This window comes from Manis javanica, chromosome 8 (genome assembly GCF_040802235.1).
Source record: "Manis javanica isolate MJ-LG chromosome 8, MJ_LKY, whole genome shotgun sequence".
NCBI classification, from domain to species: Eukaryota; Metazoa; Chordata; class Mammalia; order Pholidota; family Manidae; genus Manis; species Manis javanica.
Genome location: NC_133163.1, coordinates 1,166,427 through 1,191,660, shown reverse-complemented (window position 1 = coordinate 1,191,660; position 25,234 = coordinate 1,166,427). Strand labels below are relative to the sequence as shown.

Sequence of the window (25,234 nt, the reverse complement as noted above, 5' to 3'; positions counted from 1 at the left end):
TTTTTTAATGCCAATTTTATGTCAAAAGGAAAAAAACAATTCTATCTAAAAAAAAAAAATACTGAAACCTGATCACTTAATGATCTACCTGTGTAAGAGCTTGGGGAAGCCGGGCACACATAGGCAATTTACTTTGAAATGTGCCCCCAAAGCACGTGGCTTAGGGGTGGCGGCAGGGTGGGGCAGGGGAGAAACAGGTGAGTGAGGCCTGCACATTTGAGCCATACTCGGGGCAGGGGGCCCACTGGGCAGTTCTGCCAGGCGTTTGAGGTTTTGCATAACAGTGATGGGGAAAGTGTGTAGTTTACAGAGGTGAGAATTCAACCTTAAAATGAGTTAAAAGGCGCGCCCTCCTTGAAGAAAGGGGGCGGGGCACCTGACGGGAGCTCCCTGTCTGTTATCTGTTAGGAGTGCTTGCAGGTGGGGATGGCCCAAGCTCCGCCCCCAAGCCGAGGCGGGAAGAATTCTGTGCCCCCTCCTGCCCCACCCTGGGCCCCTTCAGCGGGCTCCCAACTAAAGGGCATTTGGGCATCTTCTGGTGGCTCTGCGGTCTTCTGTCCAGCCTGGCCAATGGCCTCAGGTCCTTCCCAGCAGCCTCTCCATTCTGCTAAGCTGCTGTTTCTAACTTCATTCAGCACAGGGACACCAGACCTCCAAACTTGCTGGGATGACAGCAGGGACAAGGCCTGTGTGAAGCCCCAGGGGCGCCGAGCAGAGTGCTCAGGTGTGAGCAGGCTGCTCCGATGTCCTAGGGCCTCTCTGCCTCCCTCCTGGCCCTGCCAGGTTCTTAGAGACGACACTTCTGTTCATCAAACACCAACTCTGGGTGCTGGTCCCAGAAGAAATGCATAAACCTAACGAATGGGTGGACAAAACACCTTCACAAGATTCTGGACGTTTCTGGGAGTCCAAACAGACCCCCAGCAGGTCCTGAGAAGGTGTGTTCCCACTTGCCCTGGGTAGGGCCGGCCCCACCATGAGGGCTGCCCAGTGCCTCCGGGAGAAAACCAGAGGCAGGACATGACTCAAACCAGACTTATTCCAAGTTTGCGGATTTAAGTGCGGCAGAAGTCAAGCCAGTGGGCACATTTCTCTACACAGCCTCACGTCAGGGTTCTCAGGTGCCTGGAGAGGTCGTGAGGCCACTGCAAGGTCGGCGAGGTCATGCTCATGCACACAGGCCACACCTGCAGCAGCTGGGTGGTGGGACAGCCATGGTGCAGGCCAGCACCACCATGCCCAGCCCGAAAGGCATGTGACAAGCAAGTCCCAGGAACAACAGTGCCATCAGCGCCGAGAGTGGAAACTGCAACTGCACAGAGGTGCCGCCGGTGGGCTGCTGTGGGCCCTTCTGTCTGGGCAGCTACCTCAGACCCACGGCCACTCTGTTCGGGGAAGGAGCTCACAGCCACACCCTCCTGAGGACAAAGGCCACCAAGAGCACTCCATGCACGCCTCTGCTCCAGCTGTGCCTGCCAAGGCGGGAAGAGCCACCCGCCAGCCCCACCCACACATGTCCACCGCTCCTGGGTGCCCACCCAACCCCTGGCATTCAGCACATCATTGCTTCCATGGCCTCTGCAGTCTGGACACACTCATGTGCCCCTCAGAGGCCCCGCTTGGATGCCAGGCCTTCTCCCGCAAGTCCAGGCTGCCCCCGTCCTCCCGGCTCCACGCCACAGGCCGTGCCAGCGCTGCTGCCTGCCTGCGGGTGGTGTGGGAAGGGCTACGAATGCCAGATGGGCTGCGGGACACCGGCCACCTCCTCCCACTGCTAGGGGGGGCACAGAGCTCAAGCCTGCAGTGCCAAGGCCCACCCTGCACCTGGCTCACCCCGGCCCCCACCCCAAGCTGTGGCCCCGCTCCAAGTGCACCCTGTAGCGAAGCTCAGGGGCATACAGAGAGCCAGGCCCAGCTGGTCCAGCCTCCTGCTGGCAGCACCCCAAGCATGCCCGTGTGCCCTGCCTCAGCCAGGGGCTGAGTGGCACAGGTACGGTGCAGTCCTGGCCTGGGTGTCACACTGACTAGCATCCTGTGCAGTCTGCTCCCCGCTGGACCAGCATCCCTAGCCGGGGATCTCCAGGAGGGGCTGGCATCCAGGGGCAGGGGTACAGACAAGAGAGGCAGCAACCCCAGGCTTTGTGCTGCACCCAGGGAGCCACCGGGGAGTCGGGCGGAGGACCGAGCAGCCAGTTTAGGTCTGGAAATCATCACCCACAGAAGGGCGGGAGGGGGCAGACAGAGTGGTAAGGGGCAACTGCAGGCACGGAGGGGGTGGGAGTGCCCTCCTGCACAGAACACAGCTATGGGCCACACCTGTGCGGAGGCCTGGACACAAGGATGAGCCACAGTGCGACACCCAGTGGCGCCTGGTGGAAGGTAACACTGGAGTTCAGGGACTTCCCAGCCAGTCAGGTACATGGGAACAGGCAGCCCCCTCCAGAAGTGGGCCCAATGGCAGCATGCAGGGTCCCTGCAGGCCCAGCTCTGCAGCCAGCAGAGCAAGCAGGCACTGTGGCCATGCCAGGAAGACCCAGCGGGCCTGCCCGGGTCCTGGCCAAGCCCATGCAGCATGGACCCAGAGAGCCAGTCTCACTGGGCCGGGGCTCGCTCCCACATGTGCTCCGCTCACCTAGGGCAATGAGGTCTCTCTGCGGGAAAATTACCCAGTTATCACCACCATCTTTCAGATGGTATCAAGAGACTCAATAAAAACTCAGCGAGCATAACAACAGGTGGGATTCAAGAACCAAACGCTGGTTGTCACAGCGGCTAAGGACCCCACGGCTGGGGCTGCTGGAGTCGTCCTCATGACTGAAGGACCGAGGGTTCGTCCCGATGACTGGAGCCCAGGAGAAGCGATCTGATAAGAAACAGTAACTGGAATTAACGGTCTGACAGTCAGACACCGCGATGGGAAGGGCGAGGGCACGCCAGCGGGCACCGGATGGTGGCCCGACAGCAACAGAGGAAGAAGGAAGAGCCACGGTGGAGAGTGTGAGACAACACAGGCCGTGACAGGAAGGCCTGACACGTGGGGTCCCAGGGAGGGAAAACAGGACGGGGCAGAGGCTGTACCGGAAAAGATGACGCCCAAGATTCTCCAAATCCAAGAAAAGACATCAAGTTATAAATTCCAGAGGCTGTGCAGACATAAAGAAAACCATATCCAAGGACATCAGAGTCAAAGCCCTGAAAAAGACAAAGATGTTTCCTAAAAGCAGGGAGTGATGTGAGGGCCCTTCAAAGGGGGACAGGAACACAGAGTGGACTTGGCAGCAGTGGAAGGTGGGGAGCACGGGACAGCGTCAAGTTCCAGAATTCCTGCTGACCCCAGTCCTGCGCCCACTGAAAATAACTTTCAAAAGGAAGGCAAAATAAAGATGTTCTCACACAAATGAAAGCTGGGAGAATCTTTTTCCAGACATACTAAAAAAATACAAATGGGAGTTCTTCAGACAGAAAGAAAAGGATTCCGCATGCAAGCACAGAAGTCCAGGAACAGAGAGGGGCTCGGTTAAGCTGAATGAATGTGCACAGCAAAGCAGCGGCGTGACAGCGACAGTGACGGGAGGCGGGCGCTCCGACCCGGGGAGGAAGCTAGCCCGTCACGGGCACGGGGCGGGACCCGCTGTAACCTCCAGAGCGATAAGCAGGAAGCTAACAAGCTGTTCAGGGGAATGGAATGGTGAATGCTTCATTTCTCTAATAGGTGGTAAAAAAGGGAGAGAACCAAGAAGAAATGGAACAAATAGAAAAACACTAAAGTGGTAGAATTAAATATATTAAAAAGCACATTAAATTTAAATGGACAAAATTCTCCAATAAAAGATATTTTACAACTGGATAAAAATTAGGCAAAATACTCAATTACATGCTGCTTCTGAGAGACACATTTAAATATATCAAGAAAAGTTAAATTTTAAAAGATGGAAAAAGACAGATAAGTCTGGCAAACTCTAAGCCAAAGTGAGTGGGCCTAGTTATAGCATTAGATGGCACACTGAGGGGAGGCAAGCGGCCAGTGACCTCCTAAGGTTGAGGGGCCATTTCCACCTAGGAAATGCGTGTCGCCCTAGTAACACAGCTGCAGGATAAATGCAAGGAGCAGGCACGGCGAAGGGAGGTTCTGGGTCCTCATCTGCCCTGGAGATGCTGATGTGCTTCTTCCGAACTCGCGGACAGGTCAGCAAGGGTTAGAAGTGGCCGACCAGTGTGACCTGACTGACGTCCAGAGAACACTCCCCCGACAACAGCAGACACACCTCTGTGGACACGCACACATGGCACCGTTACCAGAACAGACCGTTTGCCAAGCTGTAGGTCAGAACTCAGCACACTGGGAATTCGGTGTGTCCTCGGACCACGTGGACTTGTACTAGGAACCGAGAGCATAGAGATGACCAGAAAACCCCCACCTGCTTTCAGATTAAGCAACACGCTTCTAAATTACTCAGAGTCTAAGAAAAACAATGACAATTAGAAAATGTTTTGAACTGAATTATAATAAAAACATGACATATCAGAACTGTGATGTAGCTGAAACCTGTCCAAAGGGAAATTTAGTCTCAAATGCCGATGTAGGAAAACAAGGACTAATATCGGAATGTAAGCATCTGTCCCAAGGAGCTGGAAAACCAGCAGAGTAAATCCAAACAGAAGGAAAAATAAGAAAAGGTGTCAGTGAAACAAAAAATAAATGTGCAATACAGATGAACAACAAAGCAAAGGACTAGCCCCTGAAGGAGGCGTATGGACGGGCTGCAGGCCGGGACGGTGGGGGCTGCATGTAAGCGCGGGAAGGCAAAACAAAGCGGCCGCTGGGCAGGTCCTCCAGATGTCACATGCAGTTACCGGTGACATTTACACGACTCCACTTACAAGAAGTGTCCAGAACAGCAAACGCAAGGGTAGAAACCAGACTGCTGGGGTCTGGGGGCAGGAAAGATGGAGGCCCAGGGGGATGGAGCTCTTTCTGCACAGGTGAGAACGTCCTGACTCTGCGTGACGGCTGTACGATTCCACGAATACAACTAAGACCCCCTCCGAACTGCACACTTTACTGGTTAATGGCACACATTACAGCTGGATAAAGCTGCTACCAAGGAAAAAAAGACTGACAACGGGTAGCCCCTGGCAAGAGGGATCAAAGAAAAAGAAGGCAGAACGTGAACGGGACTACCACAAGGGGACACCACAGGGACTGCAGGGCACCGCACCAGATTCCGTCCCCTTCCACACGTGCCCACAGCCCGTGGTGGGCACCTACAAAGACCCTACCGCAGGCATCTAAGGCGGAGGTGAGCCCGGGGCACAGCAAGGACACCCCTGCCCCTCAGTGCACATGGGCTGCCACAGGCCTGCAAACACCTGGGAAAAGCAAATGACACGCGCCAGAAGACAGGAGCAAAAGCTGCAGAGGACACACGTGCATTAGAACAAAACAGGAGACCCCAGGTGCAAAGAGAACAGCTGACAGGCAAAGGCCTGCGGCAGGACGTCACGTCAACACGCAAAACCCCACCACACTGCACGCCAGCAACAAAGACACCATTCACATTAACACCTCACAACACAAATAGCAGGGGAAGCCTAATGGAGGACACGCATGACGTCCCACCGAAAATAACGCTGCTGAGAGCAGAGAACACCTGAGCAGGGAGCCACTGCCAGGAACACTTGGTATCATGACAGCCAATGTCGTGTCCCCAAATTGACCCATAACCCCAATCAAAACCCCAGGTGATTTACAGGAATAGACACCTGATTCAAAAAGGTACACAGGAAAACAGGGCCACGAGCAGCCCCAACACCCTGAGGTGGAGAACAGCTGGAGTTTGTGGGCTCATGCTGAGATCCCAGATGCACTGTGAACCCACTGTTTCTAAAGCATCTGGCACTGGCCCAAGGGGGGGCAAACATACCAACCAAAGGGGTCAGAGATGCCAGTGACAGACCCGAGTTTACCAGGCTCACGCTGGGAGATGGTCTTCAGCACATGGACACCAGGGCACAGGCGCAACCCTGACCCCCTCCCCACACACAAGCCAGCTCCTCTGGTCCCAGACACGGGAACACGGAGCAAGAGGCTTCTGTGAGGGCACAAGGCGAGTCTGCACGGTCTGGGCAGGCAAAGCTTTCTTAGGCGGGTGCAAAACCATTAGCCACAGAGAAGAAGGCGGACAGATTGGACCCCGTTAAAGCAGGAGCTCTTCATGTCGAGAAGCCGCATGATGGAAGGTGACCGGGACACGCCTGGCACACTTCACTGGGTGGTGTGGGGTGGCTGGCAGGCGGCACATGCAGGCCGGCACTGGGCACGGAAAGTCCCCTCCAGCTCAGCCTGCTCTCGGCTTCAGCTTGCAACTTCCCTACGCCCAGCGATGCCGGCACCTTCCGATGCATGTCACTCAGCCGTCCTCTGGCCCCCTGGCCACACTCTGTAGGACCCTCTACCAATGGACACACAATACACATCTGCCAGACCCACAGAATGGGTGGCACCAAGTGAGCCCCAAATACGCCTCGGGGATGATGACCGACAACAAGTCAGCATGCGGCTGTCAGCCGCACAGTCACACCATCTGGCGGGAGGGGATACAGGGTGAGGCTGCAGTGGGGGGCAGGAGCACACAGGAAATCTCTGTACTTCCTCTCAATTTTGCTGTGAGCCCTAAAAGTGCTCTAAAAAATGAAGAAAAATTTAATTCCTGGCGGGCCCTGGGAGGTGAGCAGAGGGAAGGGGCAGCCGGACGCAGGCAGAGGTGGGCTGGGAGCCCAGTGGGAGACGGGAGAGCCCCCGACCCCTCCGTCCTCTGAGTGCGACGAGGTCCCCATCTGCCCTGAGAGGGGCGTGTGTGGCTGGAGGGGCAGAAGCGCAGCCGCTGAGGCCCACCCGGATGTCTGAACCAGACCTGCTGGTCACAGCCTGCGGGAGTGGAGAGCACCCCTGGGGCCTGGAGAGGAGGCTCTGCAGGCAGGGGCAGGAGCAGGCGCAGTGATCGGCGTGGGAGCGTTCCATGCAGACGCCCCCGACCCCCGGCCCCTGCAGGCGGTGAGACTCACAGGTGATGGGCTCCCTGACGCCCCCCACCCACCCCCGGCCCCTGCGGGCGGTGAGACTCACAGGTGATGGGCTCCCTGTCTTCCCCCCCCCACCCCTGGCCCCTGCAGGCGGTGAGACTCACAGGTGATGGGCTCCCTGATGCCCCCGACCCCCGGCCCCTGCAGGCGGTGAGACTCACAGGTGATGGGCTCCCTGACGCCCCCCACCCACCCCCGGCCCCTGCGGGCAGTGAGACTCACAGGTGATGGGCTCCCTGACGCCCCCCACCCACCCCCGGCCCCTGCGGGCGGTGAGACTCACAGGTGATGGGCTCCCTGACGCCGCCGACCCCCAGCCCCTGCGGGCAGTGAGACTCACAGGTGATGGGCTCCCTGACGCCCCCGACCCCCAGCCCCTGCAGGCGGTGAGACTCACAGGTGATGGGCTCCCTGACACCCCCCACCCACCCCCGGCCCCTGCGGGCGGTGAGACTCACAGGTGATGGGCTCCCTGACGCCCCCCACCCACCCCCGGCCCCTGCAGGCAGTGACGACTCACAGGTGGCGCCTCCCCACGAGGCTTCTGGGTGGGGCTCGTCCGTCCACGCCAGCGAATAGCAGAGGCGGCAAGGCTGGGAAGGCACGCGGTAACAAACGCGCAGGCCCGGGCAGCCACCTGGGTGCCAAGCACCCCCCTTAAAGCATACACATGCTTTAGACACTTTTGCAACGAGAAGCTTTAACATTTAAAGATGCCATTTGAATGAAAGATTCTGGCAGGAAGCCTCCCTACCCAAAGGCAGCCAAGGCGCTCACCCGCACGCAGCCCCCCACCCCAAGACGGGAGCAGGTGGCCAGGGCCACTGGCAGCACGCAAAGCCTGCGGGGCAGCCCCCAGACCAAGAGAGGGGGGCTCCCAGGCCACGCTGCTGCCCCACACGGGTGCGACACACCCACTGAGAACAGGGTCTGAAAGCAGGCCCTCAGAGGACATAACGAGCTCCTCAAATCGAACATACACCAAGCCTCGCTGGAGGCAAGGCTCCCCCAGAGCAAGAGGCAAGCACACGGGAGAGGAAGAAAGGCAGGGAGGCAGGCCAGCAGGGTGGCCGGTGAGCAGAGCCGGACACCACGGCTCCAGGGGCCTCCAGGCCCAGCCTCAGGGAGGGAGCCGCAGGCCCCCATCAGGCACGCGCCACGTCAGGGCGCAGGCTGCCCAGCAGGAACGGGGGGTGGGGGCGGCCAGGAGGACAGGGCCGCACCATCCCAGTTCTGGGGAGACCAGGCAGGACCGCTGAAAGGGCCCCAGAGCGACAGGGAAAAGACCAAAGGGGCAGATGCCAGTGTGCAGGGCCAGAGAGCCCCGGGGGCAGGTGGGGGGTGTGTTCCTGAAGACACAGTGGGCAGAATTCAGATGCACGTGAGCATCTGCAGGGCCACAGCACAACGCACGCGCGTATATGACCCAGTGCAGGAAGAGCACAGGCCAGGTCCCCTGGGAGGAGCCTGCAAGGTGGGGAAGAGGCCAGCGCGTCCCTGCTCGGCCACCCACCCAGTGCCTCAGGACTGGCCTGGCCACAACCGGCCCCCCGAAGCCAAGGGGCCATGGGCCATCCTGCTTCACTGCTCGACTAGTGAAAGGCCACCTGGAGTCCGGGACGCCCTGCATTTGTCCGACGATCGACCCGACAGGGGGTCTCGATCAGACGCAGACGCCCAGGGCCCGTGACCACCCAACCCCGAGTCGGAGGGGGCCGGCCAGAACCGAGACAGGGCCCTCACGGAGGCCCCCAGAGCAAAGGATACGCGGTGTGCCTTCGGTGCGGCACACGAGGTAGAGGCAGGCGGCGGTCACGTGGGCCATCCTGCGGCCGCGGGTCAGGTGCTTGCCCACAGCCATCTTGAAGAAGTTGAAGGCCGTGTCCAGGCAGTGCTGGTTCAGCTGCAGCTGGTTCCCCAGGTGGTGGATCTGCCGCCGCCCTAGGACACGACATGACACGTCACCTGCGCACACGGCCTGCCGCGGCACCAGGAGGGCACCACGTCGGCGCCCCGGAAAGCTGAGGTCAGGGCACAGTTTCGCCCGTTTCCTCTCACGCTTCGAAGCTCACGTCATGTGTGTCTCCATATTCAGGGGTGGACGCCGGATGGGAATCTCCTATACGATTCCAGTGACAGATGCTCCGCTCCACACCGAAATGGCATCAGTTCCCTGCCCAGGCAGGCTGGCAGCACCTTTCCCAGGGTGCCCAAGCTCGGGGTGCCTGCACAGGGCATCTCCACCAGGTCCACACGGACACAACTGCCACCAGGGGACAGCCAGCCCAACAGCCCTGGGCCCACACGCAGTCCCCCACCCCCAGCTGAGTGCCCCAGGCCCTGCCTCCTGCTCCAGCAGCCAGGAGACTGGTCACGCCTGCGTGGCCTGCCCGATCAGTGCCCATGCCGGCCTCTCCTCTGAAAGCCACTGCCTGGCGCTTCTGGGCCCGGAGGGGAGTGGCGCTAGCCCCTCAGGTGCCATCCTGGCGAGGTGGAAGCGGGTAGGGAGGGGCGGCCAGGCCCTGGGAGGTCAGGCTGCCGGCTGCCCCGGGACTCCGTCTACACATACACCTCTCCCTGGAGCAATCCCCTCCCTTATGTATGGGCCAGTGACGGCAGCAAGAAGGGCTGGCGCGCTGTTCCCATGCCTGCAGCCCAGGAGCAGCTGAGGCCGCCTGGCACACAGTGCAGAAGAAAGAGGCCCAGAGGCCACAGCAGGGCCGCAGCTCAGCGAGGGCTGCAGTCGGCCTCTTTCCCTCACCATGCTGGCCCAGCCACACGCACTCCTGCCTGCTGGTGGCCACAGTGCACAGACCGCCAGACTCCCGGTTCCAGCGGGTCCTCCGGTACCCAGACCACTGTCTTCCGGTGATGGCCACCCTCAAGTGGGCCAGGGAGGAAGCCAGGGACCTCTGCTTACCCCACAAAAATCAGGAGCCGACTCCCTGCTCTCTGTGACCCGGACAAGGACTGGGGAGGCGCGGGCACCTCGGCCCACCTGGTCTCGTCTGGCTCACCTGCCCCACACATGCTGTTCACAGGACCACTAGCCAAAGAAGGGCCGAGGAGCCAGCGGCCAGTGTAAGGCCTGGCAGCTAGGGGACCGGCCTGATGCTGCCCAAGGGGCCTGCTGGTCAGCATGCCCCACAGAGCTCCAGAGACCATGGAGCTCTGAAGTGCCAGTCAGCCTGAACGGACATGGGGCCAGGGTCACTGCCCCTAGGGCCACAGCCTGGGCAGAGCCAAGACCTTGAGCGACTGGACAGAAAGACAGCAAGACTGATAGCCACTTCTCCATAGCATACACTCGGCACATCGGGCAGACACAGCCCACCCGCACGCCCAGTGAGGCTCAGAGACAGCAGGGCACTGACAGAGACCCATCGGCACTGGGGCCTTTCCTACCTGCTCTTTGGCAAGTGTTTGGGACCTGTAACAAACGGTAAGAGGTGCACCCCAGGGGCACTCATGTGAGGCCGGGCTCTGGAATTGCCAGAGTAAGTTATCTCGTGGCATCCTTACCACGGTACAATGCACCCACTGTGAAGGGCACCCCGACACGTGCACATCAGGGGTTTCAGTGCATTCACGGCCATGTGACCATCACCGTGATCTGGTACATTTTCATCACTCCTAAAGTAAGCCCTGTGCCCTCAGCAGCCACACCCACTGTACCCTCGGCAGCGACTGAGGTTTGTGGGAGTCCAGTGAGCACACCTGACAGACAGTAAACCACATGCCGCGGGTGCCGCATATGAAGGCTCAGGCACGATTCAGAGACAAACCCACATGGCCCAGCTCCTGACTACCCGCCATCACTTGCTCTCCTTGAGCTGCCTCCCGGGGGTTGCAAGCATCAACGCACTGGCCCACGGACGCTGTCGTGCTTCTGGCGTCTCCCATGCCGGATGGCGCCAGAGAGCATCCTTCCAGGCTGGTGGCAGTGGGACAGGAGTGGCCCCAGTGCAGGGTGAGGGCCTGGGACACAGGGCGGGTGCCCTTGGCACTGCTCAGACTCTGCAGACCCCCCCCACGGGCCAGCTGGGTCCCCTGGGGAGCAGAGTAGTGAGAGAGGCGTATGCAGCAGGCCACATGTCACACTGTCCCCACGAGGCCTGCACCAGGGGCTGTGCCAGGGAGAGGACACTGCTGACCCCAGGAGACACCGGGGGCATAAGAGGAGGATGTCCCTGACAGCTCTGGGCAGCAAACAGAACTGAATCTCCAGAGGCACACTGACCAGACATGCACATTTTGCCAAACGGACAGGAGGGAACAGAAGATGTAAATGGTCCTATAAAGCAATCTGTACCTTTAAATGTAATTAAAATAGTCTCACAAGGAAAAATCAAGGCCCAGCTGGCTTCACGAGTAAATTCTTACACACATTTAAGGAAGAATCTGGTAAGTCACACATTAGCTTTTACAGAAAACAAAGCACAGTGACTCAGGACCAAATGCCGTTTACCCAGAGGGGCGCAGGGAGGCCAGTCCGTGTGCCTGATACACCAACACAGAGAAACACAAGGCATGTGACAGAATGCTGACATCACTCCTAAGGACAGAGACATCCACCACTTTCATGTCAAGGCCAGCAGCCGGACAAGAGTGCCCTCTCCTAACCTAAAACAGGCTGGGGAACCTCTAACGGGAGGGCCTAACAGTCCCCGGGGCCCAGGGGCCCAGCAGTAAGAATCTAAGTGACATGACTGCAGACGGAGGGCGGTCTGCCGGTCACCGTGTCCTGTACGAACATGGAGTCATCCCCGCAGATGACCTACAGATTCAGTGTAACCCCCAAGCAAAACCTGGGTGAGTTTTCTTCTGGAAACCAACCAGCTGGCTCCATCACTTACTTTGAAATGCAAAGGCGCCGAAAGAACGGAGAGTCTCGAAGAGCAGGGCTGGAGGGCTCACCCACCGGCCCGCAATGCCCCCGTCACCGGTCATCAGGACACCGGAGCCCGGGCCCCAGGAGAGATGGGGCCGCCTGCAGCGGTCCGAGCATCTGCAATGTCACAGCCTGGAGTGGACTAGCGCGCACAGAGTCACCCGATTTGTGACAAAGGGACCGGGAAAGTACCCCAGGAAGGACAGTCCTTTTGATAAACATGCTGGAACTGCATGTTCACACTGGGAAGCATAGACCCCAACCCCTAGTTCACATCATATATAAATAAAACCTTGAGGCAGATCACAAAGCTAAATCTGGAATATAAAACAAAAAGCTTCACAATGAAAACACAAGGGAGGATCTTCACGCTTTGGGATAGACAGGAATAGACAGGAATTTCTTAAACAAGTCACAGAAACCCCAAACTATAAACTACTGATATGTAGGAACTTCACTACAATTAAGACATTTCTATTCCTCAGAAGACATCATTAAGAAAGTAAAAAGACAACCCACTGACTGGGAGAAGAACTCAAATATGTATAAGCAACAAAGGGCTCAAATCCAGACTATATATAGAACACTGACAAACCAGTAAGAAAAAGGTAACTCAGTTTCTTGAAAGAACTTATGCAGAAGACATGATGAACCAGCACCTCCCAGAGAAAGGACCTCCCAGGGGCCGGAGAGCGGACGCAAAGGTGGTGGACACGCTGCTCACCAGGACAGCAAATCCAGTCGCCTCGTATTCTGCACGCCACTGGAAAGACCAGCTAGGAAAGCCGAGAAACACCCAGGCCTGGCAGCAACCGACCTCTGGGCCTGCACGTCGTCTGCCGGGGCGAGGGCAGATGCAACCCGGGCTGTGCCTTCTGGAGGAGCACACGCCCGATGCCCTGGAGCCCCTCTCAGGCGCTCCCGGGGCCCCTCAGGGGCAACGGACAGAGCCGTGCACAGCAGCCTCACGCAGGCAGCCGGAAGGAACACCGGCGTCCACCAACAGGCACGTACACAGGCTGCAACGGAGCCACACGTGGGGGCCCCCGCTACTCACACACACCAGAAGGACACCCTCTCTGATTCCAGCTGTCAGAAGCAGAAACACACATAAAACCATTCAGCACTGGGAGCTTTCTGGGGTACAGCAACTATGCTCTGCCCTGGCCTGTGAGGCATACCTTAATTCACGTAAATTTACCAAGCACTTCAACTTCAGGTCAGTACGTTTGATGCACCCACTGTACATGTTATACCAAGAAAATCAGATGCACAAAATAGGGAAAAAATCCCCCAAGAAATGTCTCCCAAGTGCAAGTGGGCAGAGAGCCGGTGGACGAAGCCCTGCTCAGTGGCATCTTTAGAGCCCCAGAGGCAGAGGCGAATCCCCAAAGGTCCCTGCTGAGGAGAAACAGAGACATCAAAACTCAGACCATGCACCGAGATTGTGCATTTCATTGTATGCATCTGAATTTTAAAAATATTTCTAATAAATAAAAAAACTTCAAAAACAGAACTCAGACTGGGAATGACCCTTCCCTGCTGGCAACACTGGGCCACTAACTCCCAGGGGGACTTAGTGTGAGGCGGGACCTGCTGCCCCAAGCCCCCCGACAAGCACCTGGGAACAGGGACAGCCATGTTCTGGCACGAGGCTCCCCTCTGCCCGCCCCCTGGCCACGACCTGAGTACGTCCCCAGCAAAGCCAGAGGTGAGCACGTGGCAGGGGCCAGGACGGGCCAAGAGCACATGGAGCAAGGGTGGGGGCGCGACCCCACATCAGCCTGAACTGCGACACACGGAGGTACCAGACATCAGGCTGTTCATTTTCCAACCTTCTTGTTTTCTAAGAGAGGCAACCAAGAGTTAACAAAAATAGTAACAGCTGAAGTTAAACCCAACAGACCAAGGGGGGGAGGTGGGAAGTGAAGGCACCCAGGGTCCTCCTCTGCAGGGCACAATGGACCGACTCCCGTTTCTGGGAGAAGCTCTTCACAAACAAGCTCAGGGTGGCCGCGAAAGGAACTGTGGCCACATAAACCTGCCAAGCCCTGGGGGCAGGAGGAGAGTGGACCACAGGATAAACGGGGAAGAAAGAAATGCACCCAAGGATCAAGTCGGCAACAGCAGTAAAGGGCACATGGAAGAATGAGCACGAACCTGAAACCAGAGGCAGGCAGAGTGCCGACACACCACACACGCACCAGCACGTCTCTCAGACAGGGTCTGGGGACGTGCTAGAATCTGCCCTGTGTCCTTCCCCAAAAGCTGCAGAAAATGAGAGTAAGGAGAGAAAAATCAGGATAAACTCACTGGGGTAAAGAATAAAGAGAGGAAAATCTCTTAGGACAGAGGGGCTACCACAGCACGGGCTCAAGGCCGGACAAGGACAGCACTGGTCAGTCAGATCAACAGAATTGGGGCTGGACTCGGTGGCCTCCCTTGGCCCCACAGCCAGAACCAGGTGGAGAAGGTCGATGCTGGGAGGCAACGAAGGCAGGAGGGGACACCTTCCGGGGCAGGCGGAGGAGAGCCAGCCCCTCCTGCAGGCGCATGGCTGCGGGCACTGGCCCCAGGTGGGGGCCCCTGTGCAAAGGCTGCATTGGTATCCAGGACTCCCCTGAACACCTCACCTCAACCCCACTGACACCCCTTCTGAGGAGTGTGCGAGTTCTGCCCTGACTGCTCCTTACACCAAGGTTCAAGTTTTCTTATCACAAGGATTATCTCATTGTTGGGTCCCAATTTTACTGCCATGAGTATCTGCACGATACGCTGCTCTGTGCCCCTTATTCAGGTCTGACACACACCCTACTCCAGTAAACACACCACAGGTTTTTGGAAACACACACATTCTCTACTGGAAATGAAGTTCTTCATGCGCAGAAGATCCCAAAGGGAGAAGGCTGTGGTCACACCAGCAGAGGAAAGTGGGCACAAAGGCCACAACACTGCAGCCACCTGCCAAGAATGTGCCCGTGGTTGTGCATGAATAACAGTCCTAAACCAGGCCAAACAGAGACAAGCCACAAGACAAGCCACAAATGTGGGGATTTTAATATGCCCTCAGTGACACCCAGCACAGGCTCAGGAGGAAATGTGACCGAGTGACATGCACAGACACCCCACTTACTGCAGAAAAATGCACTTTTCAAGTGCCCAAGCTAATCATGACTAGCCATATGCTGGGCCAGAAGGCAGGGGCCAGATCATTTTAAAAGACTGAAACCGCGCAGACTAGGACCTCTAGCGACAGAAGAATCAAGCTGGAAGTAAAGAAAGAACAAACTACGCTAATAATAAACCCATGGGGTCAAAGAAAAAGGTCAAGGGAAATCTGAAAACATTTTCATGCAAGTAATCATCACAAGCCCACCAGGTGACTGATGGTAGCTGGCTGGTGTGGATGTCGGCCATGTCCACGCTGGCCACCCCTGTCCACGGGGAGGTAGGGTCTCAAGAAGCAGGGAGAAGCTGACCAGTGTGCAGGTAGAGGCCACAGAGCACGCAGACGCGCCGAGTCGGGAGGCGCCCTGATGTGCATACATTCCTGAGAGGTCCCAGGAGAGGTCGGAGAGGGCCCGGCAGGACGTGTCTGCCTGAGCTGAACACAGCTGGCCTCACACGTGATGGTGGGGGACCAGACGCTCTCCCCCTGAAACTGGACCAGGGCGCTTCTTTCTAACAGAGTGCTGGACGTTCAAGCCAGGCAAGAAAACGAAATAAAACATCTAGATTGGAAAGTAAAGCTAAGCTCACCTACTTGCAAATGTCATGGTCTCATGTACAGTTAAGTCCCAAGAAATCCGTGGAAAACTATTTTAATGAACACATTCTGCAAGGCTGCAGGACACAAAATCAATATACAAACATTCACCATATTTTCTACACACTGGCAACAACAATCACAAAATGAAATTAAGAAAGCTCTATTTACAGTAGCAGCAAAAAGAATATGAATAAACACTTAAGAATAAATTTTACAAAGGAAATGTGAAACTTAGACTGAAAAACCACAAAAAGCGAACAAATTAAAGGCCTAAATCAGTGGAAAAACATTCTATGTTGAGGGATCAGAAGACTTCATCCTCCTCGGCTGACAGCACTCCCCAAACGGCCCACACAGTCAGGGCAGCCCTGTCAGAAGCCAGCTGCTGTGCAGAGACTCTCAAGCGCACCCTAAAATTCATACGGAAATGCAAGGGTCTCAGAACCACCAACAAAACAATGCTAATTGCTACAAAGCTGTGAGAACCACAGCAGTGCGGCTTAGGAGGAGGGACACAGGCAACAGGACGGGGGGCAAGTCCAGACATAATCGACCAGGGTGCCAACGGGGAAGGCACAGCGTCCTCAACAAACGGTGCTGGGAAAGCTGGAGACCCAGATGCAAAGGAGTGGGGTCTGGCCCTCACCGCACCCCACATGCAAAGACTAACACCAAGTGACTCCAGACCTAGAACCGAGCTGAAACCACAAAACTCAGAGCGCGAGCAGAGCCTCGGTGATCCGGACGGAATCGGTCAGCGCTCCTCCGTCACGACACAAGAAGCAAAGGCGACATGGGGCTGGACAGGGAAACTGCACCATCAGAACAAAGCCTTCGGGCCTCCCGGAACCCCACCAGCGAGTGAAAACAGCAAAGAATGGGCAAAAACTTAAGTCGTATAGCCAACATATAAAGAACATTTATAATGCAGTAAGAAGACATCCAATTACAAACAGGTCAAGGACTTGAGAGGACGTTTCTCCAACCTGCTGTGGACTGATACTGTTACAAAACACAATGAACTTACGGCAGATGCATTTCAGATTGCTGTAAATTTGCTGTTTCTGTACCTGCTGACTTGAGACCAACAACAAGCAGGTGTGGTGGGACAGTTGTCTTTGCAGGTGGGGGAGGGACTGCAGGAACAATTCCTCCAGGAAGCACAGCCTCCCTGAGCTTGGTGGAGACGACGACAGGGGTGGGGTCACGCAGGCTGCCTGTTCGGGGCCTTCATCCCACACCCGCTCCAGCCCCCCAGCCCCCGAGGTGGGAAATACCGTTCTGCAGGGTCTGCGCTCTTGACTCCTTCCCCAGGTTCACGTGGAAGCCGCCACCCAGGGTCGGGGTCTTGCCGGCACCTAGAAACAAATCAGCCATCAGCCAGAGCTTCGGAGAAGATCCCCACGGATCAGGTCGGCCCCTTTGCAGCAGCCAGGCCAGCATTCTGGATGGGGACCCTCCCTGGCCTTCTCACCGCCCACCCCAGGAAGCCCCTCTCTCTCCGCCCTGCCCTCGGGGTGGGGCCTTGACCTGGAGCCACAGTGGGGCACATGCACGCGTGCTCTCTGAGCACCGACCAGGCCACTCCACTCCAGGGCGTGCCCATATGCACAAGAGCACAGCTGCCTCCACACTACAGGGCTGGCCTGGCCCACTCGGCCCCCTGCCCCCTGCCCCCTGCCCTCAGCCCTCCTGGGTGCTGGACCAGCCCATTCACAGGAGTTAAACCTGCACGGTGCCCACCGGTTAATACACCCACTTCCCCACAGTTGTCTGCAGGCCCCTGGAGGATGGCACCATGTCCTCTGTGGCCCGGAGCCCCTAGGCCCCTGGTGTGCAGGGGGCATGCACACCTCTGTCCACCTGTGTGCGGCCCACCCACAGAGCTGCAGCTGAGGAGCTGCGGTTCAAAGCCAGCCACAACCAAACCTGCGGGCACTGCCTTGGCACTCCCAACAGCTCCCAGCCACCCCAGCAGTCCCACACTCTGCTCTGCGGGGCTTCAGGGCTGGGACTCCTGTCCTGTCACCCTTCAAAAAGGGACTTCCCTGTTTTCAGACAGCTCACCAGACTCGCAAACCCACCATGGAAGCACAACCATCAAATAAATGAGCATCATGTAGGGGCCCCGGCAGCCAGTGAAGGAAGTGGGCGCCCCCAGGCCAGTGTGTCCATTACTAAGTACAGACCAAAGGACAGGAGGTTTCCGCAGTACACCCCGAGACTTAGCCACATGGGGAAGGGAGAGCACAGGGCCCGCCAGAGGCACAGGGTCACATGTGAGGGTGACAAGCAAAGTCAGAAGTGACGGGAACTGGGAAGCCAGATCTCTAAAATCAGGGTCAGGCCCCTGGAAAAGCAGGCAGCCCACCTCCTGGGGTGTCAGGGCATCAGGGCCATCGACGGGCATCTACCAGCACAGACAGTGCAAACAGCCGCGGTCTCCAGCATATCTATGACCGCAACCAAGCCCCACCAGTGACAACGAGATTCTCCAAGACCTGGCAAAATTACTCTCAGGTTTGGCTGGAAACAAAATGAAGTAAGTTTAGCCAAGAAAACATTGAAAACGAGTAGGCCCAGCTGTGCAGCTGCCAGGCCACAAGCGAGTGGGGACGTGAGGTGCCCAGCAGCCCTCGGAGGCCGCCTCCCTAGGGCTCAGGCCTGGAGCCTTGTCCTCAGCCGCCTCTGTGGTTTGGGCGGCCACGGGGCCAGCCTGGCTGGGCAGGGAAGGAGCACCACCTCCTGGTGGGGACTGGCTGGGAGCCAGTGGCCCACTGCAGAGAGTGCAGTGCCCAGGGACAGCGGCAGGGCCTGGTGAGGCTCTGTTGTCCCTCTGGCGTGTTGGTTTCCTTTCTAGGGCTGCCTGGGGAGCCGCCACAGATGGTGTCTTCAGGAAGCTGGCCGTACAGGGTGGGGAGGGAGATGGATGGCAGTGTGCCCCCACAGGGCTGGGGAGGGGCTGGCACCATGCAGGGCCCAGGGTAGACCCATCCCTCTGCCAGCATGTCACCTATGAGCTCTGCAGGGCTGACAGGGGATCCCTGGGTTTGGAATCACCACCTGTGTCTCCCAACCTCCTGCTTTGGTGGGAATGGCTTTTTTAAACTTTAATCTTTTAGATGCAGGAACCACTGAACAAGGCCACAATCACTCACAGCCACCTGACCAGGACAGACACATCTTGGCCTCTTTGTTCCCAGCACTTCCCAACTCTTATTTTAGAAAAATAAAAAAAATCACCATACTGTTTTAATTAAAATGGGTATGCTGTTAGCACATAACCAGAAAAACACTACATCAGAAAAAGGACAGAGGAGGCATAACCCCAGTGCCCCACTCACCAGGAAGAAGGAGCCCGGGGGGTGGGGGGTGCGGGGGGTCCCTCCTCCCAACCTCCCCCTGCCTGGACAGGCCTCACAGAGCCGCCACCCGCTGATGGCGATGTTCATTCCAGGTGAGTTCCACTCTCACGTCTCCAACACTCGACCCAGCTTCCACCCCAGGGAAGCTGCAGCCACGCCCACCATGGGCACCCCCACCCAGTCCTCCCCATCACCTACTCTTCCCGGAGTCCCTCGCTGACTTCCAGGGCCTCTACTGCCCATTCTGTGGTGCCCCCGCCTGCCTGGGGCCACTCCTGCTACACTTGTTCTGGGAGCTGCCTCCTGACCTGGCCCCCTCCGGGCGCATGCCTGCACACGCACACCGCCCCGCACTCTCCCAGCCCCCCAGCAGCCTCGGTTCACCCTGCGCTCCCAGGAGACACAGGGGTCTTCTTACCTGTCCTTTCCACAGACTGAGTTCTTTCACTGGGCCCAGCCAGCAGGGGGCGAAAGTCATTCAACCTGCTGCCAAACCGATGCAGCCGGTTCTAAGCAGCAAACCGGGACTGTGCCCACAGTAGGTGAGACCCTTGAAGACCGCAGGGCATGAAAGGTGCTCACCCAGCAAACCTCAGGCCAACGCCATGGGCCAGTCCTGAAGCCAGAGCCTGGGCATCTCTGGCTGAACGACATGAATGACAGCAGGCCCTCCAGATGCCTTCTAGCCCTTCTACTTCCAGGAATATCCAACACATTCTAGAACATCCTACAGCCAGAAAGCCACCAGAGGTTTAACTATCGAGTGGGGGCGCAGCCAGGCAAAGGCTGCCCCTGTGGACCACGGGGTTGGGACTGGGAGCCCCACGTGTGGGCCCTGCAGGCAGACTGCGGGGCATGTGGACGGCTGCACCGCTCAGTGTCACCAACGCTGCAAGACCAGAAAGGGAAGGGCAGGGCCAAGCCACAGCCGTGAGGACTTGGGATTCTGGGAGCTGTGGGGGTGCCCTGGGCAAGGGGAAGGACCCCCAAGGAAACAGCAGCCTCAGGGGAGCTCCCTCTGCCTCCGGGCTGCGTGCAGGAGTGGCAGTGACAGCTCGAGGGAGAGGCCCGCAGGAATGCTGGCCAGCACAACCTCAGAGGGGATGCCACGGAGGCAGGCCCACTCTCCTTGAGCCCAGCACGACCCTGGAGTGGACCTGCCACACAAAGAGCTGAGCCCCTGACACCCTCCGGGTAAACTCCTCCCTGGCAGGGGGCTGGGGGGGACCTTCCTCAGGGCACCCTGAGGCCCCAGCCACCCCTGCTCTACCCTCTGCCTTGCCACCCTGGCCACGTGGGCTGCCTGAGTCCTCACACCCCCGCCCCCGCCCCTTCTCTCAGCTGGTCACCCCGCCCATGCCCACCTACTCCCCAGCCACCCGCCAGCTGAAGGACTTGGCCTGGTTGTCCCCAGCACTGCCCTCGCCACCATCACTCAGTGTGGTGCCCTCTGTGCGCCCTCCAGGGACGCTGGACTCACTTTGCTGGTCCACGAATATCTTCCAGGGAACCAAGGAGACCTAGGCCCCCTCCGCCTCTGGATCCCAGGCCTGGCACCCAGCTGATGCCCACTCAGCAAGGCCCCCGGACGCTGGAGCACTGAGTTGGTGTCAGAAGCCCAGTCAAGAGCCCATGGTGGCAGAGCCTCTTGCCACACGGCCCTGGCACCTAATTTACATACTTCCAAGTAAACTGTTGAGCTTATTATGCAAAGTCAAAGCATAAGAAAGAATGCTTAGGAAAGACAGCGGCCTTGGGACCCAGAAAAGGGCAGCTGGGAAAGCTCGGCTCTCAGGATGAGGCTGGAGTAGAGGGCAGGCTGAGAAGGGCCAGCAGGGCCCACACGCCTGTGCCAGGGGGCTGAGCGTGACCAAAGCTGACAGCCTTGCAATAGCAGAAGGGAGGAGGCCAGGCAGCAGTGGGACTGCTCTCTGCCCCAGCGCTGCCTCCCTGGGCCCCTGGGGTTAAGAACCCAGGCTTCATTCCTGCAGCCCCTCCCCGGGGGCCCTCCAGAGAGCAAGCCCGCAGGACAGAGCCAGCTCGGCTGGAGAGGCATCTTCGTAAACACCTTTAAATCGTATCACCGAGGTGCTCTGACCTTGCGCTCACAAAGCCAGGAGACCGACCTCATGGCACATGGGTGGAAGCACGTCGCTCACATCTGGGACTCCCCCAAGCACCCACAGAGGTGTGCCCAGCAAAGTGCCTTCCCACAGAAAACCCCAAGTGTCCGCTACCATAATGATTCAGTCTTATTGTTGCTCTCTTCCCAACAGACATCAAAACCTTGGATGACTCGAGGGGACAGTTTGGCAATGTGTGACAAACCCACAAACACGGAGCCTTCACCCCAGCAGCCCCAGGGAGTCTCCCTTGGAAAGTCTTTCAGGAAGAACACAAAAACGCATGCATGTCCTGCATGAGAGACGATGGGACAGAACAGAAGAGAAAAACCAAGGAAACCCAAGGCCAGTTATTTGAAAACATCAGTACATTTGATAAACTACCAGCAACAGAGACAAATGGGAAGAGAGAGAGGACACAAAACACCAACATCTGAAAGGACAAAGGGACATCACTACAGATCCTGCAATCAGAAGATTAGGGATTAGAATCAACGACTCTATGTGCATGAACCCAACAGCTCAGAGCAAATGGGCTAGATCTTCATGGCTGCAAACTTGTCCACCACCAAAGAGAGCACCTAAAATATAACCCTAACCTACAGCTATTAAGAAACTGAATCTGTAGTTAAAAACCTCTGAGAAAGGAACCTCCAGGACTATATGGCTACAGTGGTGAATTCTACCAAACTTTTAAGGGAGGAATGATACCAATTCTATATAATCTTTTCCAGTAAACAGAAGGGAACACTTCCCAATTAATTCCATGAGGCACATCACCTTGACATCAAAGCCAGACAAAGACATTACAGGAAAACAACAGACCAATATTCCACATGGTATAAACATAAAATCCTCCACAAAACATTAGTATATCCAATCCAGCCACACACACAAAGAATAATACTCCATGACCAAGTGGGTGTGGATTTATCCCAGGAATGCAAGGCAGGCTGAACTGCTCAAAAATCAGCCACACTGGCAGACTAAACAAGAAAAGCATATGATTGCATCAGGTGATACAGAAAAAGCATAAGGCAAAATTCAACATTAATGATAAAAACTCTCAGCAAACTAGGAGTAGAAAGGGAAATTCCTTGACTTTGCTGATAAAGAACAGGTACCAAATACCTAACAGCTGACATCATGTGATGGGAAGAGACCGAATGTTTCTCCCTAAGACTGGGAGACGGCAAGCATGCCTGCTCTGGGGCAAAGGCAGGGGCGATACAGCCCCTCTCCAAACGACAGAGACGACCCCGAGGAACCTACTGTAATAAAAACAGAACCAATAAGTTTATTAGCAAGGCCACAGGAAACAGGCCAACACCACAAATCAACCATATTTCTATGTACTTGCAATGAACAATTAAAAAGTGTATCTTTTAAAAATACCATTTACAATGGTTCTATTTGGATCTGAGGTGTACGTCTAAAAACTCTACAGGGGCTGCATGCTGAACACTACAAAACATGGCTGACGGATACCAAGGAAACCTACGTGCACGGAGAGGCGTCGTGCTCATGGATTGTCAGACACCATATAGGAGAAACACCGAATCTCTCCAAATTTATCAAGAGATTCAATGCATTTCTAGTCAAAGTCCCAGAAGCATGTTTTTTGGTAAAATACACAACTTTTTTCTAAAAGTGAATGGAAAGGGAAAGGGACTATGACAGCAAAGACAGTTTTGAAAAAGAGGAGCTGGAGGGACTCAATATGATTTCAAGACTTACGGCAAATGCAGACAGGACGATGTTGGCGCAGGCAAAGAATCCGGCGCTGTGGCCAGCGCAACACAGCAGCCCACACAACACGGCCCAGCCGACCTCTGCCCGGGGGCAAAGGCAGCCGGAGACAGGGTGGGCCCAGCAAGCAGCGCTCAAGCAACCGGACACATACACTTCGGACGGGCACCTGGGCCTACACGCTGCAGTCCACGCGAACCAGACACAGAGGGCCGTGGAACTGAGTGCACCACGGAGACCGTAAACCTTTAGGGAGACCACCACCGTGGCTTAGGGTTAGAGGACTTACACAAAAAGTGCAATCCGTGACAGGTAAAAAGTGAATGCACTGGACTGCGTAACTTAAAACTTTTAATCAAAAATTTAGATTTCAGCTCTGATAGAGGATTCGCACCTAGAATATTTTTAAAATGCTCAAACCTCGACACTACGAAAACGACCTGAATAAAAAAGAATGAGCATTCGAACCTGAAGGGACGTTTCAGCTCAGCAGCGGGCGAGGGGCTGGCGAATAAACACACAAGACCTGTTTCCCCCCCAGGCCATCAGGGAAATAACAACGAATCAGGAGACGGGCGCCACCGCACAGCTGCCAGGGCGACGAAAGTGACACCCGGGGCTGGGGAAGCCGCGAGCACGGCGAGAAGGCGGAGCCGCACGGCCGCACCGGCGGCGGGCGGGCAACTCCCCGCGAACACGCGGCGGCCGCGCGACCCAGAGGCGCAGAGGGGTGGTGGCCGCGGAGCGAGGCCCCGCGTCCGCCCGAGAAACAGGATGTCCCCGCCGCTGGTGGGCCACCGCGGGAAGGCACCACCGGCCCTCCCGGTGTCCTGGCCCCCCTCCAAGGCCCCGGGCTGCGAAGGGCGCCGCTCCCCGAAGGCCCCCGGCACGGGCTGCACGTTCCTGGAAAACGCGCGGGGTCGCCGACGGCCGCGGGGACAGCCGGCCCGGAGCGCGGGCTCCGGGACGCCGGAGCGTGATGAGCGCGAGGCCGACTTGGCTCCGCGCTCCGGCGCCCTCCGGTGTCTCCCCGCCGCCGCGCCCGCCCCGCCCCCTCCGGCACCCCCCGGCGTCCCCGGCCGGCCCGGACCCACCGTCCAGAGACACGAACTGGCCCACGGCCGACGAGCCGCCGCCGCTGTTCTCCACGAACTGCACCTCCGACACGATGATGTTGTCCTCGAGCACCGAGCCGCAGCCGGTGCACACGGCGTCGCCGCGCGCCGCGTCCAGCTCGATGTCCGTGCCGCCGCAGCCGCGGCACACGCGGCCCGTCATGCCGGCGGCCCCGGGCGCGCGCCAGCCACCCCCGTCGGCCCTGGTCCGCCCGCCTGCGCGTCGCCGGGCCCCGCGGCCGCTTCCGCGCCGCCCGCACTCTCGCGAGGCCTCCGCCGCCGCCGCCGCCGCCGCCGAACTCGCCGATTCGCAGCGGCAGATTCGCCGCGGCCCGCCGCCCGCAAGGGCCGCGCCCACGGCACGCGGACGAACACCGGGACCGCGGCGGGGACCCGGGGAGTCGAGCACGCTTCCTCGGAGCCCGGAAGCTGCTACCCGGCCCCGGAACAACCAGGAGAGTGGCGCTGCCCGGTCACCCCCTTGCTCCCGTGCCCTCTGAGGTGTGTTCCGCCGAGGACTCTCCACTTCTGAGCGCACGTGTGGGGAGTCTCGTGTCTGTGCCCCGCGTCCCCGCGTCCCCTCTGGCATTGGCCCTTCAGAGTCGCCGCAAAGCTCCCCCACCCCAACGCACACACACGATGTCCCTGGGAATAAGCTTAAACGGAAATGTGCAAGACTGCATTTCTGAGAAGCTGGAACTTGACCGCGGTGCAAAGAAAACGGAGCCCTCCAACTTGGAAGCGAAGCTGTGGGTACTTTGAAAGTCGGTAAAGGGCCTCTCAGTGACCTGGCACAGAGAGGCCAGCAGGGGGAGCGCTCACGTCCACGACGCCGCTTTAGCGCCTTTCCCGCCCAGCGGGAGGAAGGAAGGTTTCCGTCGCCCCGGCAACAGCCCAAGCCCCGCTGTGAGAGTGCCACCGATCAGCCAATGAGAGGCCACTACACATGGGACTTCCGGTCCCCCCCAATGGGCTTTTAGTTTAGAAGAGTCCCCCCAACACAGCCCTTTCCTCAGTGAGGAGCCTCCCCCCACTGGTGGCGGCCTTCCCTGTGGCTTGTCCTGAAGCTGCAACTTTCTGGCGATACTGAATAAACCCATTTCTTCTGGTAGAATGACTGACGTTTTTACTTCTACTGT

At 57.7% G+C, this 25,234-nt stretch overlaps 1 protein-coding gene across 2 annotated transcripts in view; it reads right to left on the bottom strand.

The window, feature by feature from the left end:
* Positions 1-24,357, bottom strand: part of BRF1 (BRF1 general transcription factor IIIB subunit) — a 50,539-nt gene extending 26,182 nt beyond the window's left edge. For both annotated transcript variants that reach the window (XM_036991650.2, XM_036991651.2), the window contains exons 1-3: positions 24,075-24,357; positions 17,021-17,101; positions 8,851-9,024 (exon numbers count right to left, since the gene is read on the bottom strand). In XM_036991650.2, the coding sequence (XP_036847545.1) occupies positions 8,851-9,024; positions 17,021-17,101; positions 24,075-24,258 (439 nt within the window). In that variant the 5' untranslated portion in view covers positions 24,259-24,357. The remainder of the gene's footprint in view (positions 1-8,850; positions 9,025-17,020; positions 17,102-24,074) is intronic.
* Between the last annotated feature and the right edge of the window lie 877 nt (positions 24,358-25,234).